At 35.6% G+C, this 25,629-nt stretch overlaps 1 protein-coding gene across 1 annotated transcript in view; it reads left to right on the plus strand.

Annotated features, from left to right (window-relative positions):
* The window catches only part of lrrk1 (leucine-rich repeat kinase 1), a 151,199-nt gene that overhangs the window by 101,047 nt on the left and 24,523 nt on the right, over window positions 1–25,629 (plus strand). The window contains exons 25-29 of the mRNA XM_073858779.1: window positions 2,781–2,950; window positions 10,165–10,362; window positions 12,667–12,944; window positions 18,332–18,526; window positions 25,367–25,518. Of these exons, the coding sequence (XP_073714880.1) occupies window positions 2,781–2,950; window positions 10,165–10,362; window positions 12,667–12,944; window positions 18,332–18,526; window positions 25,367–25,518 (993 nt within the window). The remainder of the gene's footprint in view (window positions 1–2,780; window positions 2,951–10,164; window positions 10,363–12,666; window positions 12,945–18,331; window positions 18,527–25,366; window positions 25,519–25,629) is intronic.

Here is a 25,629-nt window from a genome sequence, read left to right on the forward strand (position 1 = left end):
AATAAACCAACATTTATGTTGCATTTACAGTACAATCCTGTACAATAAGGGATGTTCTGCAGCACCCCACTTCCCTGCTTTAGACCAATTAGGGCAATTTTGAAACAAGGCCATTGTAAGAGGTAGCAGAAATGTGTTTCTTATTTATTTTTTATTTTATTTATAAGTATAAAAAGTCCAGTGTGAGTTTTCTACCCTAATGAGGACAATTTACTTTATTTATCTCTCCGTATATGTATGTGATCAGCAGGTTTTGCTTTGCTTTGCTATTATCACACACCAACAGTCATGGAAAAATGCTGAATCTTTTTAAGTGACGCTTGCTAACTGGCGTTATAAATAACTATAACTAGATGGTGTGTTGATGTGGTAACATGCATCAGAATGTGGTAATATACGGTGTATGGATCACATGTTTTAAAATGTCTTTGGTTAACCACATCATATGGTGGCCTTTTGCATAAACATGATTTTGCAAGTAATGTATTACACTTGTGTAGGTTCTTGATATCAGAGAAATTATTGCTTCCTGTTAATAGCATGGCTCCAAGTTTGTATCACAGACTGCAGCCCATAAGAAACGCTGCCGAGGGAGCACATTAAAAGCATGTGTATGTAAAATCATTAGCCAACGACTAAAACATGGTTCAAAGCACATGTCTGATTAAATTATGTTCCCATATGGACTTTTAATAGAAGTGATTTGAAATGATGGCTGGCTAAACGACTGCATTTTGAATTGGCAAAGGCCACAACAGTGGAACATTTATTATCCTGTGTGTGTTAAAGTCAACTCGAAACCAAGCAGAAGGCTGTGTGTTAATGACCGACATTTTGCAAAATGTCAGAAGTCAGTTTGAAATGTGAAGTAGTTAATGAGATCGATAATAAGATGGGCTCATTTTAAAATGAATCACTTTGCACTTTTGTTATTAGTCCATTAATAAAGCCTTGAAGGCATAGTATGTGAATATTAAAATATTTTCTCCAATCTCAGTTTAATGTGCAAAGTTTACCTTACCTGATTAACCCACATCTTAAAAGCACATAAAACCAAGACTAGCTGTGGTTGGATGGAAAGTCATTTCCTGTCTAATTGGGCAGTTCTCAGTCAAAATAAGATACAGGAGTTTCAAAAATATGGAACGCGGGCCGAACACGGCCCACGAAGGTGTCCAATACGGCCCGCATGATGATTTATTGTAAAATATTAAATACGTTTTTAAAAATTCCTTTCAGGCGGGACGCAGCAGTCGTGTGTGTCTAGTTTAAATAGGTAACATGCAAAACCACCTCACGTGGTCCTCGTGCACCCAAACATTCTGCAGTTTTCGCGGGCATGGCTCTTCCAGTAGACGCCAAGAAAAGCGGCAGCTGTGCAGCAGTTGCACCGCATACCATGTATGAAACGGTCATGAATCAGTTTCTGCTTTAAGCCGCGATGGCGACATGCGACAAACATTAAGGGTTTTTAGTTTAGAGATGCTTTCTTTGAAATGTCATAACTGGTCAGGACTCACACAAAATGTCTAGAAATGAGAGTAGCATTTGCCCCAAAGCTGTTGATGTTGATCTGGTGGTCGAAGAAATGTAAGAAAGCATGATTTAAAAGCATACTGCATGTGTTTTATAACTTCAAACTATACTAGGTATTGTAATACTTTACAAATCTAGCACTTTCTTTGCTAAATGACTGTTCTAAATATATTCCAAAGAAAAGTTTATGACTTATGAATGATTTTTGCATTATTTGCCAATACAAAGAGGATAAGGTATTAGCGTAAATTAAAATTTTGTTAGACATTCCACTTTTTTTTGAAAATTTGCTAATTTTCCAGCTCCCCTAGAGTTAAACATTTGATTCTTACCGTTTTGGAATCCATTCAGCTGATCTCCGGGGTTAGCGCTAGCATATTTAGCATAGCTTAGCATAATCCATTGAATCTGATTAGACAATTAGCATCGCGCAAAAAAATAACCAAAGAGTTTCGATATTTTTTCTATTTAAAACTTCTGTAGTTACATCATGTACTAAGACCGACAGAAAATTAAAAGTTGCGATTTTTTTAGGCAGATATGGCTAGGAACTATACTCTCAAATTGTCTTAATAATCAAGGACTTTGCTAATGTAGCATTTCGGCAACAGGCGTAGTGATATTACGCACTGCCCGAAAATAGTCCACTTGGTTACTTTCAATAGCAGGGGACTATTTTCAGGCACTACGTAATATCACTACATCAATATTAGTCAAGTTTTAAATAGGAAAAATGTCGAAACTCTTTGGTTATTTTTTAGCGCGATGCTGGTGGTCTAGTCAGGTTCGGTGGATTGTGCTAAGGCTATGCTAAAAGTGCTAGCGCCAGACCCGGAGGTCAGCTGAACGGATTCCAAAACGGTAAAAATCAAATGTTTAACTCTAGAAGAGCTGGAAAAGTCTATGTAAACACTATGGAAAGCTGACTCCATACAGAGGAAGTTAAATTTAGGCTTGTGTGTATATGGCTTTGTGTGTATGTTTTATTGTATAGTATGAGTATGTTAATGTTTTGGAGAACTTTTGTTTTCCAGAGCTGTGTATTTTTCTAGTTATCTTGCTAATTATTATGTAGTTTATTAAGTTCATATTAACACAATTATCAGGTTTTAAAAAGTTATCCGGCCCTCACATGGTGGTGACGTTACAGTATTTGGAATATGGAAGTCCACATTAACATTTACATGCTAAACTCCAAAGTGTATACATGTACAGCATCCTCTGAACATCTGTGTATATTTCAGGTTGTTCCTGCTGAATACTGATCTTGAATGGAGAGAACAGGAAGCAGATATACTGGGTCAGGGCGGCAGTGGTACCATCATCTACAGAGCCAAATACAGGGGCCATCCGGTGGCCATCAAACGCTTCCACTTCAAGAAATGCAGACAGCAGTCGCTCAACACTGGCACAGGTACTTTAAGATCATTTACAAAGCGTACACTTCTGCAAAAAGGAAAAGGTTTATGAAGAGCTGCCAGGAATGTCTGACTCGCTGCTAACGTTCAATCTGCACGATGAGTGATTGGTTGGTAGAAGTAAGCCATTTGTTCCACCAGTCTCCAGCTGCAGACTTACGTGAGGTCAAAGCGCTGTCATTCGACTCAAGGTTGCGGCTTGCAGCGAACCATGTGGTGTTTGTGACAGATGGAATTTGCTGTAAAGACGTTGATCTTCTGTATTTCTTTGTAGTGACATCAATATCATCTGTTTCTTTTTTACTCTTTGATTCTGTTACTGTCTTAATCCCTTTTCCTCCGTCTCATCTGACTTTAGTGGCATGTGCCTTTTATTCACTTTCATTTAGCTCTTTCATAGCAAAAGGATATTGAGAAGGATAGGAGCAGAAGAATAGAAAACAGATATGGATATAAACGACATACAATAAATTACATTAATATTTTATTATATCCAGCACACACTTTTATGCAAATTAAAAAATAAAAATGTAATATTTTTCAAGATTTGTGATTTCAAGTCAATAAGCTGTATTGATAAATATTTTGAAATGCAGGTTACATAAGAAACATAAAGTCCAGAAAAGTTGTGTATGAATGGGTACATTTATATTCAGAATTTTTGTAGGCATGGCTCGGCTCATGAATATTAATTGTTATGTGACGTTCACCCTAACTCATTTTCTGAAGGGTTTACGCCACCATTGAGTCTCACCCAACAGCAGCTATATTCTTTGTCTGTCATGCATCACTACTATTCACATATCCATATTACATCTAAACACAATATATATATTTATAAATATGAGCATTTTGTCAAAATTATGATTGCATTACCATTTCCCTGTTAATCTTTCTTTGGATAAAAGCATCTGCCAAATACATAAATCCAAAGTAGCATTTGTGTACGTCTGCTTTGTGTAAATGTGCTCAACCGTGTATGCTGCCAGCCAAAAGACTTTTCTTAGTTCCTTCCTCGTCTATTTTACAACTTATTGAGATCTTTTCCACCGTCATCTTCTGTTTGCTTTCTCAGGGTTTTCTATGATTAGCAAAAAGCGCAATACAAATAAATTGAATTGAAATTGAATTGAACATAACGATTCTCTTTTCAGCTATTTCGTGCTCGGCTAGTTTCCGCATTTCCCTGCCCTCGCAGACCTATCGTCTTCTCTCTATGCAGTTTCGTTCACATCCCCGCCTGTCTGAAATCTCTTTATGATGTGCCGTATATCAACTTTCACTGAAAGAGAGGAAGAAAATAAGAGAGGAAAGAAAAAAACGTGTCGCTGTTTCTGCAGTAGGTTAGCATTTTTCTCAGACAGCCCCGGTTTTATGTGAACTATTTCTTTGTTGGCCGCGTTCACTGTTGTTTGAATTGTTCTCTCAGCAGTTCCCGCTTTTACGTGTCACTTGATTTATTTCCCACCCCACACATACGATCTCGAGCTCTCTTTATGATTTCTTTATGAAAGCCGGCTACTAAATCAAGACAACTACTTTTATGACAAGATGTTTATGGATCCCAGACAATTCTGCTTTAAGATTTCCTTTTTCAGTTTTTATTTGGTCAGTCGCATTCATGTACTTGAGTTTTAAAGTCTGTAAAGCGATGCCCTATGGTAACACGCAGTAACAATTGATGGCATCTGTTCTTTGTATAAGGTCTCTGAGGGACGAGTCCCTATTGCCTCATCACTAGTGAAAAAGCCTTCACATTGAATAATACACAATACAAAAATTATTATATTAATTAAATAGTAGTAGTAGTGTAAATAATAATTAGATGATAATAAATAGATGATTAATTATTAATAATAAAATTAATATAAAACCATTACCTCCTAAACTACAAGATAAAAATAAGATTGTCGTGCTAAAGGGAGAGCTTCACGTTACGTCACAGGGAAGCCAACGCTATGTCATGGCAATTCGTACAGATTTTTCCAGTTTGCTAATTGGTACGACTACATTTGTACATTTTTTACGATTTTCCTTGACCCCTGTTATTGTTTTTATTCATAATAATGTTCTTTTTTGCACGATTAATGTCGTATGAATTCATACTAATTAGCCAACTCATAAAATGTGGACGAATTCTTGTGAGATCAGGATGTAAACAAATGGAAATTGTGACACGTTTATTATTTTTTTTAATCTGCTAGCTGCTTTCTACACCCAGCTGGTTTGTTTAAAACCCAGAGGATTTCTTCTGAGCTCTTGATTTTGAGGCAGTGGTCATAATACACTTTCACAGATGTGTTATTCAGGCAGTTGTGTCGTTTCCACACTTCCATAATCCATTTCTCTGCCTCCGCTGTCTACCTGACACATACAGCAGCTTGTTTCTCGATATTTCAAAGTCTATATATATATATATATATATATATATTTATATATATATATATATATATATATATATATATATATATATATATATATATATATATATATATATATATATATATTATATATATATATATTATATATATAGTACTGTAGCACTGTGCAAAAGTCTTAGATCGAAAAATTAATATGGATGGATATTAAAACTTCTAAAAGCCTATTTTATTAAGATACAAACAGAAAATACGTCCAAAATTCAGGACTAAATGTCGTCTTTAGGCATCGTCGATGTTTAGTGTGCTCTCTCTTGGCACTAAACACATCTTGAGCATTTTTGAGCAGAATGAAGTAAAAAGATTAGGATTTAATTTTATTTAGGTTTAAGCGATCCTGCAGCTTCCTGCTATTGCTCAAGTCGAAGGGGAGTTTACCCTAAACACTTGACACATCAGTTTACATTTATATACAGTTTTTAATAATATATACACATTTCCTGTATTTTCTGGATGTATTCTATTAAAGAGAATAAGAAACAATTATATATGATCACTATAACACTGCAAAAACAACAAATCTTGTTGTGGTATGGTGGCCTTAGACTTTTACACAGTGTGTGGGTGTGTGTGTGTGTGTGTGTGTGTGTGTGTGTGTGTGCGTGCGTGCGTGCGTGCGTGCGTGCGTGCGTGCGTGTGTGTGTGTGCGTGTGTATATATACAAAATTATGAAATTAATGTAATTGCACAAACTTGGATAAAAATAAATGTAAAAACAATGTTTTTGCGCGGCATATTAACAAGCTGAGAAAGTTAATGAGTTATTTGGTTGCTGTTTCATGCATTAATGAAAAACTGATTTCAAACTGCAAATAAATATAAATAAACAGATACCAAACAACACTAAAACAGTTAATGATTCACTTTTTCTATATAATAATAACCCTGAATCTGTTATTTGCATCTGCACGCTGTTGTTTATGATAAACTCTTTGAGTATGTTTACATGCACAGAATAAGCGGATAACTGTCAAAAATCTGCTTATTATAAAAACTGCCTTCAAGCGTTTACATGCAAATCAATAAACGGGCTATGCAGACAACTGCGTTTACATGGAACTTGGAGAATTGTCGGGTTTCTCGCAGGTAGTGACTTCATCGCCTATAGTACATAATAGTCGTTAAAAAAGCCGACGGCTTAAGCTATATTGTTTTAGCTCTATTTGTGTCTTCAGAACCTGTAAATATAACATCAGTTCTTATTTTCGCAGTTTCTCTGCCAACTGCTTTAGTAGAGCATAAACTTTTATGCATTACTTTGCCCCCCACTTCCGTGTCTGACGTTTATCTTTCACACGTGGAGACATGCGCACATGGACCAAACGGTGAGAAAGCCAGTTAAGATGTTTACATGCCACACAAAATCGGGGTAATGAGCAAAAAACTACCTGTGCCATTCGGCTTTTGCTTACGCTGTTTATGGGCTGTCCCTGATTAAAGAAAACCATTTTATACGTTTACATGACCCCACGTGTTATCAGTTTATTAAGCATAATCGGCGTAAGACTGTGCATGTAAACGCACTTATTGCATATTCTTTAATTTGCACCAAAAAAATCATAATACATTTTTGTTTTAATTGTAAAGGGACATGTTTGCCCTCTTTTTTTGGTTGCATTTTTGCCCAGAGCCTTCGTTGCTTTAATTGCATCAATAAAAGGTGTACTGTAGCTTCAAACCGTTTCACAAACATTCTCACACATTTGTTTCTGTTTAATATCCCGTTTCACTCAGGAATATGAGACTGTACTGTAAAATGTCATTTCATGGCATTTGACTTTAGAGGACATAAAACAATTACTGATACCTCACATCTGTCCACAATTTTAATCTTAAATGTTAAATACAATTATAAAAAGTTACATTTAAGAGCAAAATGTTGATGCACATTCTTAGGACATATAAGAGTTCACAAGGACAAGGGCTCAAAAACAACTATTATTTCTGCCTTCCGGTCTGCACTTTCATTAATTGTGGTGCAATGTGAAATGTTGCATGTGTTCGGTTAAAGGTCAAAGTACTTTTCTCAAGATAATGTTCTTCATGTGCAGGTAGGCCAGGCCTGCTGTGATCTTCCACTTTGAAGGTCAGCATGGGGCCTAGGGGCACTTATTGAAAACCTGGGGGTATCTATGGCCTGTTCACTAACTTTGGATGTAGCAACCTTCATATCCCTGTTTCCAGTATAATTATATTTATTTCGCTTTGTCCTGTTTGGCTGTGAATTATAGCGAAAAAGAAACACGTGTTGATATCAATATTGGTCTTGATTTACTCAAGTAGGAAATACTGTCAGCCTTGAGAAAGTACCTGTAGCTTATTTTTGGTTGCCTCTTAAGGCCAGTTTTTAGATCTGAATTGAAGTAACTAAAGACACAAGACAGCCTGCTGGTCTGTAAGCCTATAAATTTCGTTTATATGGCTTAAGAAATCAAACAAATTCTAGGTCATTGAACTCCAGGTCAGAAACCAGAAACATGTTAAACTGTCAGCGGCGTTGAGACTGCAGTGTGTTTTTCTGAGCTACCGTTGTGGCATAAAACTAAGTTTTTATGGTGATGTGTGCCACAGCAGGACAGAAACTGTAGCTCTGCTCATTAAGACTTTACAGTGCTGAGAGCTGACCCCAGAACAGTGCAGTTGAGTAACCAGAGCCATTAAAAGCCCTGCAGCTGTAAATCAGAGCTTGTACTGTAGTTCAGGGTCAGGGAACTGTTAAGGTTTCCTCTTTGAGGTCAGAGTCTGGATTTGATTGTATTATTTCTCAAGGAGAGAGATCAGTAAGAGTTTAACTGACCCCAGTTCAGAACTGACCTACAGATGTGTTTTATAAATGCGCAATTGTATTTTTAAGGCGAAATTAGTCAATGCACAAAAGCCTTTGGCTGATTCTTATAATTCAATTTATAATCGTAGTTACAGTCATGGGTATTGATCTTTTCAGCCCTGAGTGTGGGTTAATAAATGGTTTAGTTATTTTACTTTAATGGCAATGAACCGGTTATTAGTCAGTAATTGAAATGCCTTATTTTTATTTCATTTCATTGGTATTTTACAAATTTGACTGACTTTCACTGCAAAACCCTCTAAGTGCATGCAAGCTTATTTGGCAAAAACCTCCACATCTAAAAAAAAATCCACATCTTTGGACAAAACATGGTAAACAAATCACTAAATGGGCGATGTGATGCATGTGGTTGTCACATTTGGGTGGTATTCAGGTTCAAATACTCACAAGGGACACAAGTTTGAATGTGATGGATGGTTGTTTCACTTTCATCTTTCATGCAACCTTTATGACTGTAATGTAAATCAACATGCCGTTTAGTGAATTCTGCCAACACTGCAAAAAAGGATTTTCAAGAAAAACATTTCTGAGTATTTTTGTCTTGTTTTCAGTAAAAATATCTAAAAATTCCTTAATTGAGATGCTTTTTCTTGATGAGCAAAACGATCCAAGAAAATAAGTCTGGAGTCTAGATCAAAAATAGCAAATGTAAGTAATTTTGTGGATAAAACAAGCAAAAAAATCTGCAATGGGGTACGCAAAAAAATCTTGAAAATTTTTCTTAAACACAAAATTCAAGAAAAACTTGCTTAGCCCATTGGCAGATTTTTTTGCTTGCCTTATGCACAAAATCACTTAAATTTGATATTTTTGGTCTAAATTAAATAAATTTTCTTGTGTCGTTTTGCTCATCCAGAAAAAGGATCTTAATTTAACAATTTTTAGCTATTTTTTTTTTTTTTTTTGAAAACAAGACAAAAATACTAAGAATTTTTTTTCTTGAAAATAATTTTTTGCAGTGAACAAACTGGTATTTCTAAATGGTCTGAGACCGGGATTAAGCCAATTTAAAGCTTAGGTATTTAATGAACGTATAATAAATGGCAAGAGCTTTCGTGTAATATTACCATATTTTTGATGGCGGTGGCATTTTGAGGCCTTTGCATTTGAGCTTTTCTTTTGGGTAATGTTGTTATTTCACTTATTAACTCATTCACCACCAGCCTTTTTGAGAAAAGTTGCCCACCTGCATTTTTGTGATTTTAACAAAATTTTCACAAAATTTCTTGCAGGAAAAATTATCTTCTATAAATATATAAACATACAAATTATATCAAATTAAAGAACACACCCTCTGCTTTCAAACAAACAATAAACAAACAAACAAAATGGGGAAAAAACGTTTCATTATATATTTACTTTTTCTACTTAATTTGACCACTGAAATATGGATATTTCTCTTCAAAAATACAACATTTTGAGCAAAAAGCTTAGAAATTGCGTTTTTGTAAAAGAATTTATGTTAGAGATCAGACTCAGAATGACTATCAAACATAAAGGCAGTTAAAATAAATCATTAAATCTTTTTAACTTCCGTTTTTGATAAATTCTGTTTGGCGCCATCTGGTGGATAAAAGCGGTATTACACTTTCACTTTGAAATTCGTCCAGAAAGGCATATTTATTAGTTAAATATGAACACACAAATGACGAGATAACTCGTCAATGGCGGTGAATGAGTTAATCTTATTATCTCAGTATTGCTATAGTTTAATTTTGCATGTTCTGTGGCAATGAATACTGTGGTATATGAATATTTTTAATCTTTCTGCACCATAAATGGAATTTAAGAAACACAGAAATACACAATTATTCAAAGTTTTACAAAACTCTGAGTTGTACAAATTTGAATTCCAGTACTGATGTGTATAAATGTATTCGTGTTTGCACTATGTCCATTCACACCTAGTTACGTATGGTTACAGATACCATGGTAAAACACCTGCAATCCATGGACGCAGCTAGAAGCTTCTCAGAGTTTCGTCAGGAGGCCAGCATGCTGCACTCACTCCAACACCCCTGCATCGTGGCCCTGGTTGGCATCAGCATACACCCGCTGTGCTTTGCCCTGCAGCTGGCGCCACTGGGAAGCCTAAACACCATCCTGGAGGAACGTGCTAAAGGTTTTACATGTTAATTAGCACAGGAATTTGTCTGCATTTTTCTGCTTTAACACAAAACCTCTTGACAGCCAAATAACAACTAGACTGTGTACTGATCAGGCAAGACACTTGCATGAATTTTTAGACGTAGGAGTTAGCAGGGAAGTGTGTGGCAAATCTTTTATTTATGAATGGCCTGAGGATGTTAGTCATATCTGTGGTCCAAAAATAAACTTTTAGCAATTGTGGCTAGTAGATGGAAAAGTTGACTAGCCACTTAAGATTTCTTATTTATATTATTAATAATTAAGACATTGAAGACATCCTGAATTTTGCTTTCTCAGAGTTTTTAAAATTAAAGTAAATGGTGTTTAAATGTCAGTTTATACTGTGATACATACAAAAGTTTTATTCCCAACAATTCAAGTTTGTACTGTTGGGTTGCTTTTGAAACATTTGATGAAACTGAAATTTTAAACGAAAATGTAATTTTAATGATTTTTTGCAAAGGTAAACGATAAAAATCTTTTGCAGTTACATAGTATCAAGGTTATAGTACGTATATTTACTAAAATCTTCATACTATCTTGTTCTGTTGTGCAATGCGCTACTGATGTTTAAAGTGAAATTATATTGAAGTCATTTTACATTTGTTCAAATTTCCACCTGTTATTGATAGACCACACTTGTAGACAAAACATTTCCCTGCCAATGACGCTTTCCTGATTAATTTTTACGTTACTCTGTAATTCCGCTATTATCCACGAGATGGCGGTCTTACCCAATTTATTAAAAAACAAAGCAAAAATGAATTTTATTAATTTAAACTCCGTGTATGTTTTGATAATCGTTCTGAATTTGATCTCTAACAAAATTCATTTACAAAAATTCAATTATTTCAGCTTTTTGCTTAAAATTTGGGATTTTTAAGAGAAACCTACCCATATGTTATTAAAAAAAAAATAGATGGGGATTAAACACTTTTTTCCCTTTTTGTTTGTTTGTTTGTTTGTTTGTTTGTTTGTTTGTTTAAAAGCATAGGGTCTGTTCTTTCATTTGATATAATTGTATGTTTATATATTTATAGAAGAACATTTTCCTAAAAGGCATTTTGTGAAACTTTCGTGAAAATCACAAAAGATGCTGGCGGGCCACTTTTTAAAAAAGACTGGTGGGGAATAATTATTTATTATTTAATTTTTATTTCAATCTTTGGCATGACCTCAGCCAGCATTTTAGCATGATTTTCACAAACGTTTCACAAAATGCCTTCCAGGAAAATTTTCTTCTAAAAATACATAAACATACAAATATATCAAATGAAAGAACAGACCCTCTTTCAAACAAACAAACGGGAAAAAAAGATTCATCCTATTTTTATTTTTTTCTCTGTTTATAAACTCTTAAATAAAATTTTGCACGAAAAGCGCGAGTGATTTCAATGTTAAGTCAATGTGAAGACGCGTTGACATGCGTCTGGAGGTCTTGCGGCACGGATGAGGTGTTTGGCGCGGCACGGAAGACGCGATTCTGCCTCATTGAGCGCCTGGCGCGGTATTGATGCGAATTTGCTGCTGCCGCCCGAGTTGAAAAATTTGAACTTTTGCTGAATTTCGCGCCGCGTTAACCAATCAGGAGCCTGCCTGCTGCTGTGGCGGCAGCCCCGCCTGGAGTCAGTCACTCTGCATGAAGGCTTGATATTGTCCGTGAGCAGTCACCCAGAGCTATTTTGCTTCTGACGCGCGTCAAATGCTTGCTTTTTCCGCGCCTCTACTTCGCTCTTGACGCGTGAATGCTTTTAAAGTGTTCAAGCGGCAAACTAGGCACGGTAGACGCGATTTTGACGCCTGAAAAGCGGTTGGTGTAAACCCAGCATTAGAGATCAAATTCAGAACGAATATCAAAGCATACAAGGAGTGTAAAATTACTAAATAATTTTTTTGCTTCAGTTTTTTATAAATTGGGTAGTGGATAAAACCCATCAGGAACACATTTTTTTCAGGCAAATGTTTTCTCTTAATTGATGAGTTAACTCGTCATTGGCAGGGAATGAGTTAAAGATATCAAGGTTATATTTTCACAGAATGTTGGATGATTTTAAATACAAAATAGTAAATCACAATGACTAGCTTGGTTTTCACACGTAGGGTCACATATTCCAAAATCTGTGAACACTCTAAAAACATAAGCAGTGTTAAACCTATTCATGTCGTCCAAATGTTGTCAAGTGATGTTATTCATTGTTTTTAAAACAAAAGTTATAGTTTGTGATATTTTATACTTGTGTGATGTATTGGACTTACCCTTTCTACTCAATACCCTCAGGTTCTCAATACGTGCCCTTGGGCCACATGCTGACGTTTAAAGCGGCATATCAGATCGCAGCAGGCCTGGCCTACCTGCACAAGAAGAACATTATCTTCTGCGACCTCAAGTCTGACAATATCCTGGTGTGGTCTCTGGAGGTGGAGGATTCTGTTAACATCAAGCTTTCAGACTATGGCATCTCCCGGCAGTCCTTTCACGAGGGAGCTTTAGGGGTCGAGGGCACGCCTGGGTATCAGGCACCTGAGATTCGGCCTGGCATCGTCTATGATGAGAAGGTACTAAATACATACAAATATATACTCTTATAGGGGTTTCACAATAGCAGTTTTGGTGCACACCGGGTCCAATTAACAGATCTTTGTCTAAAGATACTTACATGGCAATCCAAGTATACATTTTATCAGCTTATTCTTTAGGAGCTGAATCTTTGACCTTGCCATTGCTAACACTATGCTTAACAGTTGAGCTACGTGAACAATCTCATTTCAGTTTTGAATGGCACATTGACACATACATTATTACACATTCACAATGCTCCCTGAGCACACACATTTTCGATGAGCAGATGTGCCAAGCACTTCATAATGTAAGTTTCATTTCCCATGAGTTTAATACATCAAGTCTGTGTCATTTGAGTGACTGCATCTTATGGGTATTCCCCATTGCCTGTTCTTCTTTCTCTATAAAGTGCGTTCACATCATAAATCATAGCTTGTGTGCTCTTGGACATGTGAATGTGTTTCTATAGCCATCTGGATAGGCTTATTTGGTTTATGAGCAACACATTTACTACTGTTAGATCTGTATTCATACTTTGATATCTAATGACAGTTCTGCTGTACAGTAATTCAAACATGGTGATTTATTCTGAGTCTGATTTTCTTGATGTTTAGTACATCGCAATATCACAGCTTTATCACCAAATGTAATTGGAATTTTCTTTGGAGATAAAAGCTTGCAGTGCACACATCCTACAGCATCAAGACATAATAATAAAAAAGAGATAATAATGTATAAAATATAAAAAAATTAAACAAAAAAGAACAATTGAATGAAATGAAAATTCATATCATATAATTTACTCACCCAACTTCCATCTCAGAAGTGCATGACCTCCTTTCTTTAGCTGAACATGAACAAATCATTTTAATAATATTTAAAATTCTGTCACGTTATCTTATGTTTGAAGCTAACATGGTGAAGCTCCAAAAAGCACATACATCCATTGTTAAAGTAATCCAAATGACTTTAGTGGGTTAATATATGTCAGTGTATTAGTCTAATATATTCTCTTTCATTGTATAGAATGAAATATATCAATATCAATAGAAATATAAAAATATTCACTTTCTTTGTATAGAAATGATGCAATAAAGGTGAATGGCGACTGAGGCTGTCAGTAGCTGGGTTTCCATCCAAACATGTAGCGAATCTTTTCAAAATTGTGTAAAAAAGAAAAAACAAAGAAATGCGAATTTGGTGCATTCCATCAAGTTGTTTGAGCGAATGACGGTGGTATTATTAACCAACAAAAACAAAACAAGGCATGCTTCGAAAATGAAGACAGGACTGCATTTAGTTACGATTTGGCAAGTTATAATTTTACTGGCAGTGCAGCTTGTAATTACTAAACTGAATGCTGTGCACAGAAGAAAAAATGCAAAATATTTGATGCAGGCACTAGCAGCAAAGGGATTACGACGACGTCAAGCCCCATATACGGTAAAGACAACATCAGCTGGTACAGTTAGACCAGTGCTTCTCAAATAGTGGGGCGGGACCCCCAGGGGGGGCTCGAAGCGACAACAGGGGGGGCGCGCGAGACCCCAGGGAAAATACTTTTTCAGGAAGTGATTTTAAAGACATTACACCCCAATTACGCTGTAAACCGCTTGTGTTATTTATTGATTATATTTAATTTTTCAGTATCAAATGGTCAAAAAATATTATACTGTAAATAAGGCTTGATTTTTTTATTTCAGGCATATTGATGCATTTTAAGTCTTTTCTGTTACAGACTAAAAAACAATGTTAATAAAGTTATTCTTTGTTGAAAGTTGATCGATATTTATTTTTTTGTGTTTTCTTTTTGTGTTTTCTCAATGTTAATAAGGATACAATGTTTTGCAGATGTGTAATTTTATAGGCAAATTACAGTCGCGGCGGAGAGTTGGGGGGGGCGCGAAATGTTTACCTCTTCCTAGGGGGGGGCGTGACAGAAAATAATTGAGAAGCACTGAGTTAGACGATCAGTCACATGGGTTCACTACATCAGAATGTCTTCGCCAAATGCGTTTCCATCTCCCATTATTCACATTTACTCTTTTCCGCATAAATCAAAAACCTCAAGCGAGCGTAAAAACTTTTTTGCAAACGAAGGGATTTTTATTCGAAATTTGGCATTCCCATTACTCGTTTCTTATGCGATACTTCAAAATGCGCATAAAATCGTGATGATTGAAACCCAGCTAGTCTCTAACATTCTGTCTTTGTGTCCTGGTGATAAAATAAAGTCATATAGGATTGTTACAGCATAAGAATAAATTATGATAGGATTTTAATTTATTTTAATCTCATTCATATTAACTGTGTTCCCGCCATTCCTGATGAATTTTTATGTTAATCTGCAATTTCGCGATTATCCACTAGGTGCACTTACCCAATTTATCCACTAGACACACTTATCCAATTTATGAAAACACCTGAAGCCATAACGTTATTTATTAATTTTAAACTCTGTGTATGTTTTGATAATTGTTCTGAATCTGATCTCTTACAAAATTCCTTCACATGCAATTGTTTCAGATTTTTGTTAAAAAATAGAATTTTTAAAGTAAGAAAAAAAACATATTTAAGAGTTTATGAGCAAAGAAAAAAATATAGATAGGATGAAACTTTTTTCCCATTTTGTTTGGTTGTTTGAAAGCACAGGGTCTGTTCTTTTTATATATATATATATATATATATATATATATATATATATATATATATATATATATATATATATATATAATATATATATAAAGAAAGAATTTTTTTTAAGAAGAACATTTTCCTTGAAGGCATTTTGTGAAACTTTTGTGAAAATCAAAAAAATGCTGGTGGGCAACTCTTCAAAAAATGGCTGGCGGGAAATGAGTTAAGACTTAAAGGGACAGTAAGTAGGGTTTTAAGTGTTTTATTAATCAAAATCAATGTCTTTATTCATAAATATGTCCTCGTTGAAAATGACCTCTACCAGTGATCTGACTTTTCTTTGTAAGCTTAGAATTTCTTCTCTTTACTTACATTGAACGGGTAGTCCAAGGAGACTTCCATGTCATTCCGCCATACTGATAAACTATAATAGCAAAGACTGAAAACAGACAAGGAGATCAGTGATTACATAACAGCTACCGTAGTTGCAACAGGCATTTGGAAAAACGAGGCGCTAGAGAGCACTATTCGTTTGAATGAAAAATACAATTTCACCACTAGATGGGGCTAAATTCTACTTGTTGTCCCTTTAAAGAAGTGCAACGAATCAAAAAGGGACGAACCCATAATTGAACCTATGCTGGGTTGTTGCAGCCCAAAATGCTGGGTTGTTTTAACCCATTGTCGGCCCCTGTATGGCTTTCTGGCCATAGATGCTGGAATGGCATGAAGAATAAATAACTAAAGAATAAATGAAAATAACCAAGAACCTTGAGCACCTTTAGTCCACCTGCCCTATAGACCTGCAGTATATGTGCTTTATCATACACACGTTTGCTTGTTTTACCAAACTAATTGAAATATGAGCAGAGATTGTGGCAATTGACATGACTTCATAGATGTTGTCAGTAGAGTTTTACTTGCTTTGAACCCCTGGACTTCCTTTAATCAATTTGCTTAATCCAAGTTAGACTGGTTTAATCTGCCTTGAGGGTGTTAAGAACACAGATTTTTTATCTTCACAAATTTCCAGTGCCTCTCTTGGCTGTTGATATCCAGGGATAAATCTTCAAAGAAAGATTACAGATCCTGTCAGGCTTGTGTCAATGCACAAAGCTGATTTGTCTTCCAGTTTACCTTCTCCGTTTTAAACGGTCCACAGTTTAGTAATCGCAGTTTGCATGGATTACATCCAACAGAGGAAAATAAATTCTTCATTCGTTGCCACCCCAAGGTTCAGTGGATTTATTTCCACATCTGTCATGTTTAAGTTAGGGAGCAAACTGGGGTCCAAGGTAAATTTTTGTGCTAAATTATGTTTTTTAGCTCTGTGTTGTCCGATCAATTTCTGGGGTATTTAAATAACTAAGGCTACATAAAGTGGTAAAAATGAATATGTACACTCGTCCAATGTATTAATTTTCTCAGTTTTGTCTCATGTTGTCTCTGTCTTTAGCCACTATTTACACAAATCATCAATACAAATCATTCAGTGCTGTTTCTGTCATTAACATCTATATAAACTTTATTAAACAAATTAAAGGCATTTTATTTTATCTATGATAAATATATATCATTAAAATTAAGTAATTACCCAACGATCATTTAAAGATGTGTGAGACATCTGGAATCGTGATACTGTAGATGGGAAAAGTGCCAGATACTTGATTGACTCTAAACCCTTAGGCTTGTACTGAAATTTCCCACAGTTTTACATACCTGCTGTGTGATGTCATTTTTTTGCTTTTCTAACATTAGCAAACCTGTTTTTCTTTCATGTTGGCAAACCCAAACTTTCTATAAATACAGTCTAAGATTAACAACGTCATGTTGTTACTGTAAAAGGATTGTCTATTTACAGAACTGACCTATAAAGATGTTTATAACAAATATGTCACCCTCATGTTAGACATGACTCCACATCTCAAATAAACTACAGGAATGTGTGATGTACCCTCTGTTCCCTCAGGAATATAACTTCATTCTGTCTTTGATTTACTAGTTCTTCACTTTTTCCTCCCCTCCGCAACACCAAGATAATAGTCATCTCCCTCCGTCTAGTCTTGCAAACCAGATATTTAACCTGTGGCGTAAAGTCTGGTCCACCTTGCGGTTTAGTTTGGCCAAGAGCAGCCCACACACACTGAATGAAGCATAAAACAACCAATCACAGTTAGTTTTGTTTTTATGTGCCATTGAGAGCCGGGTTGATGTCATAGAGTTCGTACCACAATAATGAAGCTGCACAGAAAGAAAATCAAAATCCAGACTTTGAGATCAAAATGTTTGTTGTCCAGAAGTAGTACATTATTTTGCAGACAAAAATTAAAGTGGAATACACAGCTCTACTCTAGATGTCTAGTTAACTTTCCACTAAACATTCAAAAACATGGAGGGTCACCTGAGCCTCAGACCACCTTCTTTCTGACTCACTGTCAATTACACATAACAGTTAAAGAGTTTACCCAAAAATGAAACTTCTGTCATCATTTACTCACCCTCAAGATCTGGGGCACCACTGACTACCATATTATAAAAAATACTATAAAAGTCAGTACTGCCCCACATCTACAGGGGGCAATTTTTTAAAATATCTTTATTTGTTTTAAATTTGAAGCAACTTGAGAATGAGTAAATGATGACATAATTTTCATTTTTGGGTGAACTATCCCTTTAAAGACGTTATTTAGTTGTAAATTGCATTTAAATTACCGTTGTGCTAAAAATCCCTTGTTCTCTCTTTCAGGTGGATATGTTTTCGTATGGCATGGTTCTGTACGAGCTGTTGTCTGGCCGCAGACCTTGCATGGGCCAGCACCTGCTGCAGATCGCTAAGAAACTGTCTAAAGGAGTGAGACCTGTGCTGGGCAGCCCAGAGGAAGTGCAGTTTTACTGCCTCCAGGCTCTCATGCAGGAGTGCTGGGATACCAAACCAGAGAAGGTACAACATTGCTTAGACTACTTTTACATTTTTTGGGAAAATTACTTTTGCTACGGTTATGCTTGGCATCCACACTACGTTAAAACGCACAACCCCTAAGTTTGCAAACTATAACAGTGTAGATGGACCTAAACAGAGACTTACTGTATGTAAACAAAGGCTACCTGATTGCACTGAAAAAACGAACTTTTTGGTGTAGTAATATTTATTAGATTAACTCTCATAATTTCTACATAATAATAATAACATTTATTGAGAACTAGATTTTCCTAAGTAAAATGATGATAAATACACAATTAATGCATGTAAAAAAATGAACTGTGTGGGAATAGTAAGTCTTATTAGATATTATAAGTAAAATTTACTTACATTTATTTGCACATGTTGTAAGGAATACCCACAATTCTTTGCGCCTGAATATTTTTATTTTTTAAGCTTTATCACAGAATAAGAACTGATAAGAACTTTAACTACTTAAATATTTGTTAGCAAAATGTCATAAAGGTTTAAGCTCTTATATTATTGATGTTGTTTTGTTGTAAATAATAATTTTGTGAAGTCACCGTTTAGGTGATCAGTGTTTCTTTACATGAACCCTGTTCAGAACATTGTATTGTAATTTTCTCCACAGTGCTGATAATGCATGTCAGAAACACAGTTTGTGTGTGTTTCTGTTCCGAATCAAGTTTATTCAATGACTGACTTGTTGTCAGTCATGAATTTTGTGTTATAATGCAATTTATAACACTAAAAATAACTAGGTCCACAGGAATATGTTAAAGAAAATAACAAACAGAAAATACGATTTATTTAATATTATTAGGACAGCAATGCTTCAATTTAAAAAAAAACTAATAGACTTTACCTAAACGATTAAAATAAATCTAACTTCTAAATAAAATAATTAAGTAACATTTAATTAATTATTTAACATATGTTTTATCATGCAATTTTAAGTAAATTTTATTTGATTTTAGTATGTAAGTTTTACTTATAAAAAAGCAGTAAATTTTACTTAAAAAAAGTTCGTGCAAATTGTTACGAGGATTTTTTTAAGTAAATTTTACAAGTTGTTTTTTTCAGTGTGGGTGTTTTGGTGCATTTGTGCATTTCCTTCCCTGATTCTTCAAGCCCCTACTAAATGACCATTCCACTGCTGAAAGATGTCAATGAACAGCTGCAATGACTTTCAGCTGTTCCAACTGGGGATGGGCATTTTTCAGTAACATTATATTTGAATATTTGAGCTTTAGACGTTTTTATGTATTTTTTATTTTGTCACAATTTCACAAAAGGCTCATTATTAGGAAATATCCATAACACGCTAAACTTATATTTTGTGTATGTGTCTTTGAGTTGAAAACATAATTTTTTTCTTTAAAAAAATACAGGAAAACAGCGTTAAAACCACTGATAAATGACTGGATAAATGACTGGATTGCGCATGACGTCACGATTGTGAAGCCACCGTGCCGCCATGTTGGTATACCCAAACGTTCTATTAAATCAATGGACGTTATCAGATGTTAATAATAAAACATCACTTTACTAGTCTCTGTTTTTATATCTGAAGTTACCCTGTGCATTATTACAACGCAAACGTCCTAAGCATGTACATAGTTATTTACTGAAAGTTGTACATTTTAGTTTTTAATCAGTTATTATACATTCATCTTCATTACAGTATCAGATCAGTGGCCGACTGCAGCATATTTACTATTAATGACAAACGTGCTCCTTCTGAAATCTAAATAAATAATCATGCTTTGTACCATATGCGCATGCAATAATTTGGTGGTTTTGTAATTATGTTATCTAAACTTACAAGTTACCTAAACTTATAATAGAGAAATGACGCTGACCGTGTAGCTGAATGTAAAAAAAAAAAAACTTTATTTATACCCGTGTCATTAACAGAATGCAGCAGACACACTCACCTTAACGTTTTTTTAAAAATCCACCTGCCCGATTAAAACATAAGCATTGCAAATAACACCAGAATTAACTATTAATTTACGTACACATCCTAAAAATGAATCTTGTGTGACTGATACGCTGTAAAGCGGGTAAATTTAGATCATGATTTTGAATGCAAGTCAATGACGCCCTCTACCGGTTGGGTATACCAAGATGGCCGCTCGAACTCTGCGCTGGCTTCACCTCACGCTGTTACATTAAGCGTTCTATGCGCAATCCAGTCATTTATATAGATCAGTGGTTAAAACCCCACGTAAAGCAAATGAAAAACATATAGACTACATAACAGACTACATATATATAAAATAGTTTTTTTAAACAATCATATTTACCTGCTCCTGTGAAACATATTCGGTTAACCGTAATGTTAACTGCAAAGAAAACGCCCACCACTCCATGTTTTTTCAGTAACAAATAGCCGGATCTGTATACCTAAATTTACAAATAATGTTAGCAGACTTTATACCTTATTGCTGACTATGCAAAATGATGAGCTTCATTCAACAACACATTGCAACTAAGACAGAGCATAGACTGTAAAAAAGATGGACGACGCCTGTTCGCTCTCTTCCATTGGTGAAAAGCGAAGCCATCAGTGTCCCGATACGGCGCTGACATCTTGGATCTCGAGTCTGCGCAATACTGATTTCGGGACGTAAGCAGGACGTAAGCAGGACGTAAAGCCGCAAATCAAGGCCCCGCCCTCGCAGACTGCGCATATCACAGCTGTCAATCATGTCGTGACACCACCGTTTTTATGGTATTAAATAACTAACTAAAAACAAACTTATTTTAAAAACAAACACTTGAATTTACACCAGCGTGATAAAAACTACAATAAATTACAGAAACCAGCTTCGGAAAAAAGATAATTGAAGTGCAATTATATTGTTTATTTGGTCTCAAGTCCCATTGAATAACATGTGGGAGGTGGGGTTTATGAGCTATACTGGAACCAGTTACTGGAAGGTGATCGAGACTTTTTGGCTTCACTTTTCAGGGCTTGTACGCTGCGCTTGAGACAGAAACATTGCGTGCTTTCTCGAAACGATTTCTCTTTACTTACGATCATATGGTATGGCAGGTGGGCGGGGTCTGGGAAGAGATTAGCAATTAGCAACATGACCCAACTTTATGAATTCAAGTCCCGCCCTACCTTTTTCATTTCAGAAGCCGTTTTACTCAGATAAACGTCACCACAGGGAAAATAAGACAATCACTACTTTCATTGCGACTTTAAAGTCGGTACAGATAAATTGAAAAAGCATTAAATGAGGATTCTATAGTAGTATGCTGTAACTCTGTGGTGACGCATAAAAATAATATTAATAGCATTTTTCTCAAATAATCAATTGCGTTTTGAATATTTGAGTAGTCGTGCACATCCCTAGATTAAAAGCTCTTTTTAAGCACATTAATAACACAAACACCCAAAACAAGCGCGTAAGTACAGTACAACGCTAAACGTTTTTGCCACTAATGAGAACATACAAATCAATCAATGATTGTGACACACTGTCCTCTATTGTGGTGGTTTTAAAGTGACAGCTGTCATTTTTATTTAATTAAACAGAGGTTTGCACCATAAATAGTGCCACCAACTATTGCTACAGATTATAAATGCTATACTAATTTGTTTATTAACACGTATCCTGATTTACAGTTATACAGTGTTATAAGCGCTAAGTTCACAAATGGCTTAAAAGGTTATAATCCCGTGGCTGCCTGCATGTGCAAAAGGAAAGCTATTATTACAGCAGTAAGCTCTTTTACACCTGCATGAGCATGGTCAGTCTGCTTGAAAGGTCGTGTTTCATGTGTTTACTGTCATGTATAGTGTGGACAGAAATGCAGGGGCAACGGCCGTATAGACGATGAGGATCGTTTTTATTTTAAACACTGTGTTAAAACATTAACGCACTAGTAAAGAACTATGCAGTGAATCACATTAGCCATTGGTATAGCTGCAACCTGATGGTACACATTAACTTAATAAAATGTTAAACTGCTACCATTTCTAGCATCACCATTGGTTGCGACCACACTTGTCGCCACATAACACAATAAAAATAATTGAGCACCAGCCGCTTTGTCACATCAAATTACTGCCACCCCAAATGCCTTATTATATGCAGAGAAAACTGAATTATTTTTGCAGTTTAAAGCCCTATTTGGACAGTAATTGTTTCTCGTGGGGACGTAAGGTTTTTTCATTATTTACAGGGGATAGTCAGTGATTTTAATTCCGTACAAATCCATAATGTCAGTGTTTTTCTCCGACCACCCGTGTAAAAAATTCCTACTGTTTTTTTGATGAACACCGGGGGTCGTGTGGTAATTTATTGCCGTCCAAATCCACATCTTTATAGTTTATAAAAGTGAATCAAAAGTCATTCTGCACTTCCTTCAGACCAGTGGTTCTCAACGTTATTCCTGGAGGCCCACTGCTCCTTTATTTAACAAACCTGATTCAAATCATCAGCTTATTAGTAGAGATCTCTATGAACTGAACTGATTGTGAGACATACAAAATGTGCAGGGCAGTGGGCCTTCAGGAACGACATTGAGAACCACTGCTTTAAACCACTGAAAAGCACTGTATGATCACGCGTTTCGCGTTTATTCTGCAGCAGTCAAGCGTCTTTCTTTGCGTGCAGTTTAAACATTGACACATTCATACCTGAAATGATCAGAATATGGGAATAAAGTTTCATCATTGCTCCACTACAGCAAGTGAGAGCTGATATAAATAAAGAGAAGAAAATCATGAAAATGTTTGAAATGTTTAATACCAGCAACAAGTGATAAATACAATTTTAAATATATTCAATGATACATATTCCATATACATATAAACCAAGTATCCATGTAAATGGTCATGTAATTAAGCAAATAAGTAAAGTTTTGAATTGTAAACTCCACCATATCCACCACAGATTTATCTTCATCCGAACGCAGTTTTATCGCGGGGAAGGCATGCAAATATACTTTTAAAAACATCCTCATGAGAAACAAGTATTGTCCGAACAGGGCTAAAGGTTGCTTTATTTACTCCTAAATGACTTTGGTTCACTGTAAAAAAATATAGATCTACAATAATGTAAAATCCTCGAAGCTAAGGAGCTTACATTTATCTCTTTGAATATCATTTATTACTCTAAACACTGTTAGATTGTAGAGGACCAAAGTGTTTCATGTTGTCTTTAAAGGTCCCGTTCTTTCTGTGTTTTTGAAGCTTTGATTGTGTTTACAGTTCGCAATATAACATGTGTTCATGTTTCACGTGTAAAAAAACGCAGTGTTTTTCCACACAATTTAATTATCTTTATACCGCTGTTTTCACTGTCCTCAAATCGGGCTGCTGTCTTCCTTGTTATATGAAGTCCTTCCTTCAGAAATACAGTGGGGAAAATAAGTATTTGACAAATCAGCATTCCCATCAGCCAGGGGACCTCCAAGTGGGCTATTGACACAAAATTTCCAAATATTTAATTCATTCAAAGAAATCAGAACATTCAAGTATACAAGCTGAGTCATAATAAAAAAGTGAAATGACACAGGGAATACGTATTGAACACATGAAGAGAACAAGGTGCAAAATGGCATAGAAAGCCAGGAGATCACCTGAAATCTGTCAGTATTGAGAGAGAAACCCTGCCCCCTATCAGTACTAATGGGTATCAGCTGCTTTAGTCCTAATTGATGGCATATAAAGGCTTTTTATTACCCAGGAGGCGCACAGGAAAGACTTCATGATGGGTAAAATCAAAGAACTCTCTCAAGATCTTTGTAATCTTATTGACCTAAATCCCATAGAAAATCTATCGAGAGAACTGAATATCTAAGTTCAGAACCTTCAAGATTTAAAGACCATTTGTGTGGAAGAATGTGCCAGAATCACTCCTGAGCAATGCAGATGACTGGTCACTCCATACAAGAGGCGTCTAAAAGCTGTAATCACCAACAAAGGCTTTTCTACAAAGTATTAAATGAAGTGTGTTCAATAATTATTCCCTGTGTCATTTCACTTTACTTATTATGACTCAACTTGTATACTTAAATGTGCGGATTTCTTAATATTTGGCTTGATGGCTAAATCTGTTGGAAATTTTGTGTCAATAGCCCACCCAGAAATCCCCCCACCGACAAAAATGCTGATGTATCAAATACTTACAGTATTTTCCCCGCTGTATTACATATACATATACATACAAACCAAGTATCAATGTGAATGATCATGTAATTAACCCCATAAGCAGCGCATTTCCAGGTGTTTCAAATTATAAACTCCACCATATCACATATTTATCTCCGTCTGAACGCATGAGTTTTATCTCAGAGATGGCATGCAAATATACTTTTACAGACATCCTCATGGGAAACAGGTATTGTCCGAATAGGGCTAAAGGTTGCTTTATTTACTCCTAAATGACTTTGGTGCACTGTAAAAAAATACAAAAATGTAAAATCCTTGAAGCTGAGGAGCAACTCCTGTTTTACATTTTGCTCTTTGAATATCATTTATTACTCTAAACAGTGTTAGATTGTAGAGGACCAAAGTGTTTAATGTTCTTTTTAAGGACACCCACCCAGAATCATCCAGAACTTTTACCATTAGGTCATGCAAAGTTGCTACCAATGGACACTTATAAGTGTTACAAGTGTTAATGTAACAGTGTTAGGCAAAGCTCTTAAAATGTTTAATTTCTACAGAGTATACACCATAATAGTTATTACCTTAATGGAGATTAGAATAAACACACACACACACAAATAGCCATGTGTGCATATATTTACTCCCAGATGTTTTGAATAAAGTGTGTACTGTATAAACAGTAATAATATCGTCTTTGGTGTTTGTAGCGTCCTCTGGCTGCTCCTCTCTTAAGACACATGCAGGAACCCAGCTTTGCTTGTCTCAGATACCTGCTGCCCTGCCAGGAACACAGTCAGCTCTTCCTCTCCCCACTGCAAGGTCACAGCGCTGTATTCTGGGATGGAGACAAAAACGACAGGTGCGTTTATCCCTGTTTTGTGGAGGCTTTTATTCAAAGTGTGTTTGCGTAAATTGTTGTTTTGGGTGAAACTTTAGATTTCCTGTCCTGCTCGAAAACATTAAAGTCTGT

This window comes from Misgurnus anguillicaudatus, chromosome 21 (assembly GCF_027580225.2).
Source record: "Misgurnus anguillicaudatus chromosome 21, ASM2758022v2, whole genome shotgun sequence".
NCBI lineage: Eukaryota > Metazoa > Chordata > Actinopteri > Cypriniformes > Cobitidae > Misgurnus > Misgurnus anguillicaudatus.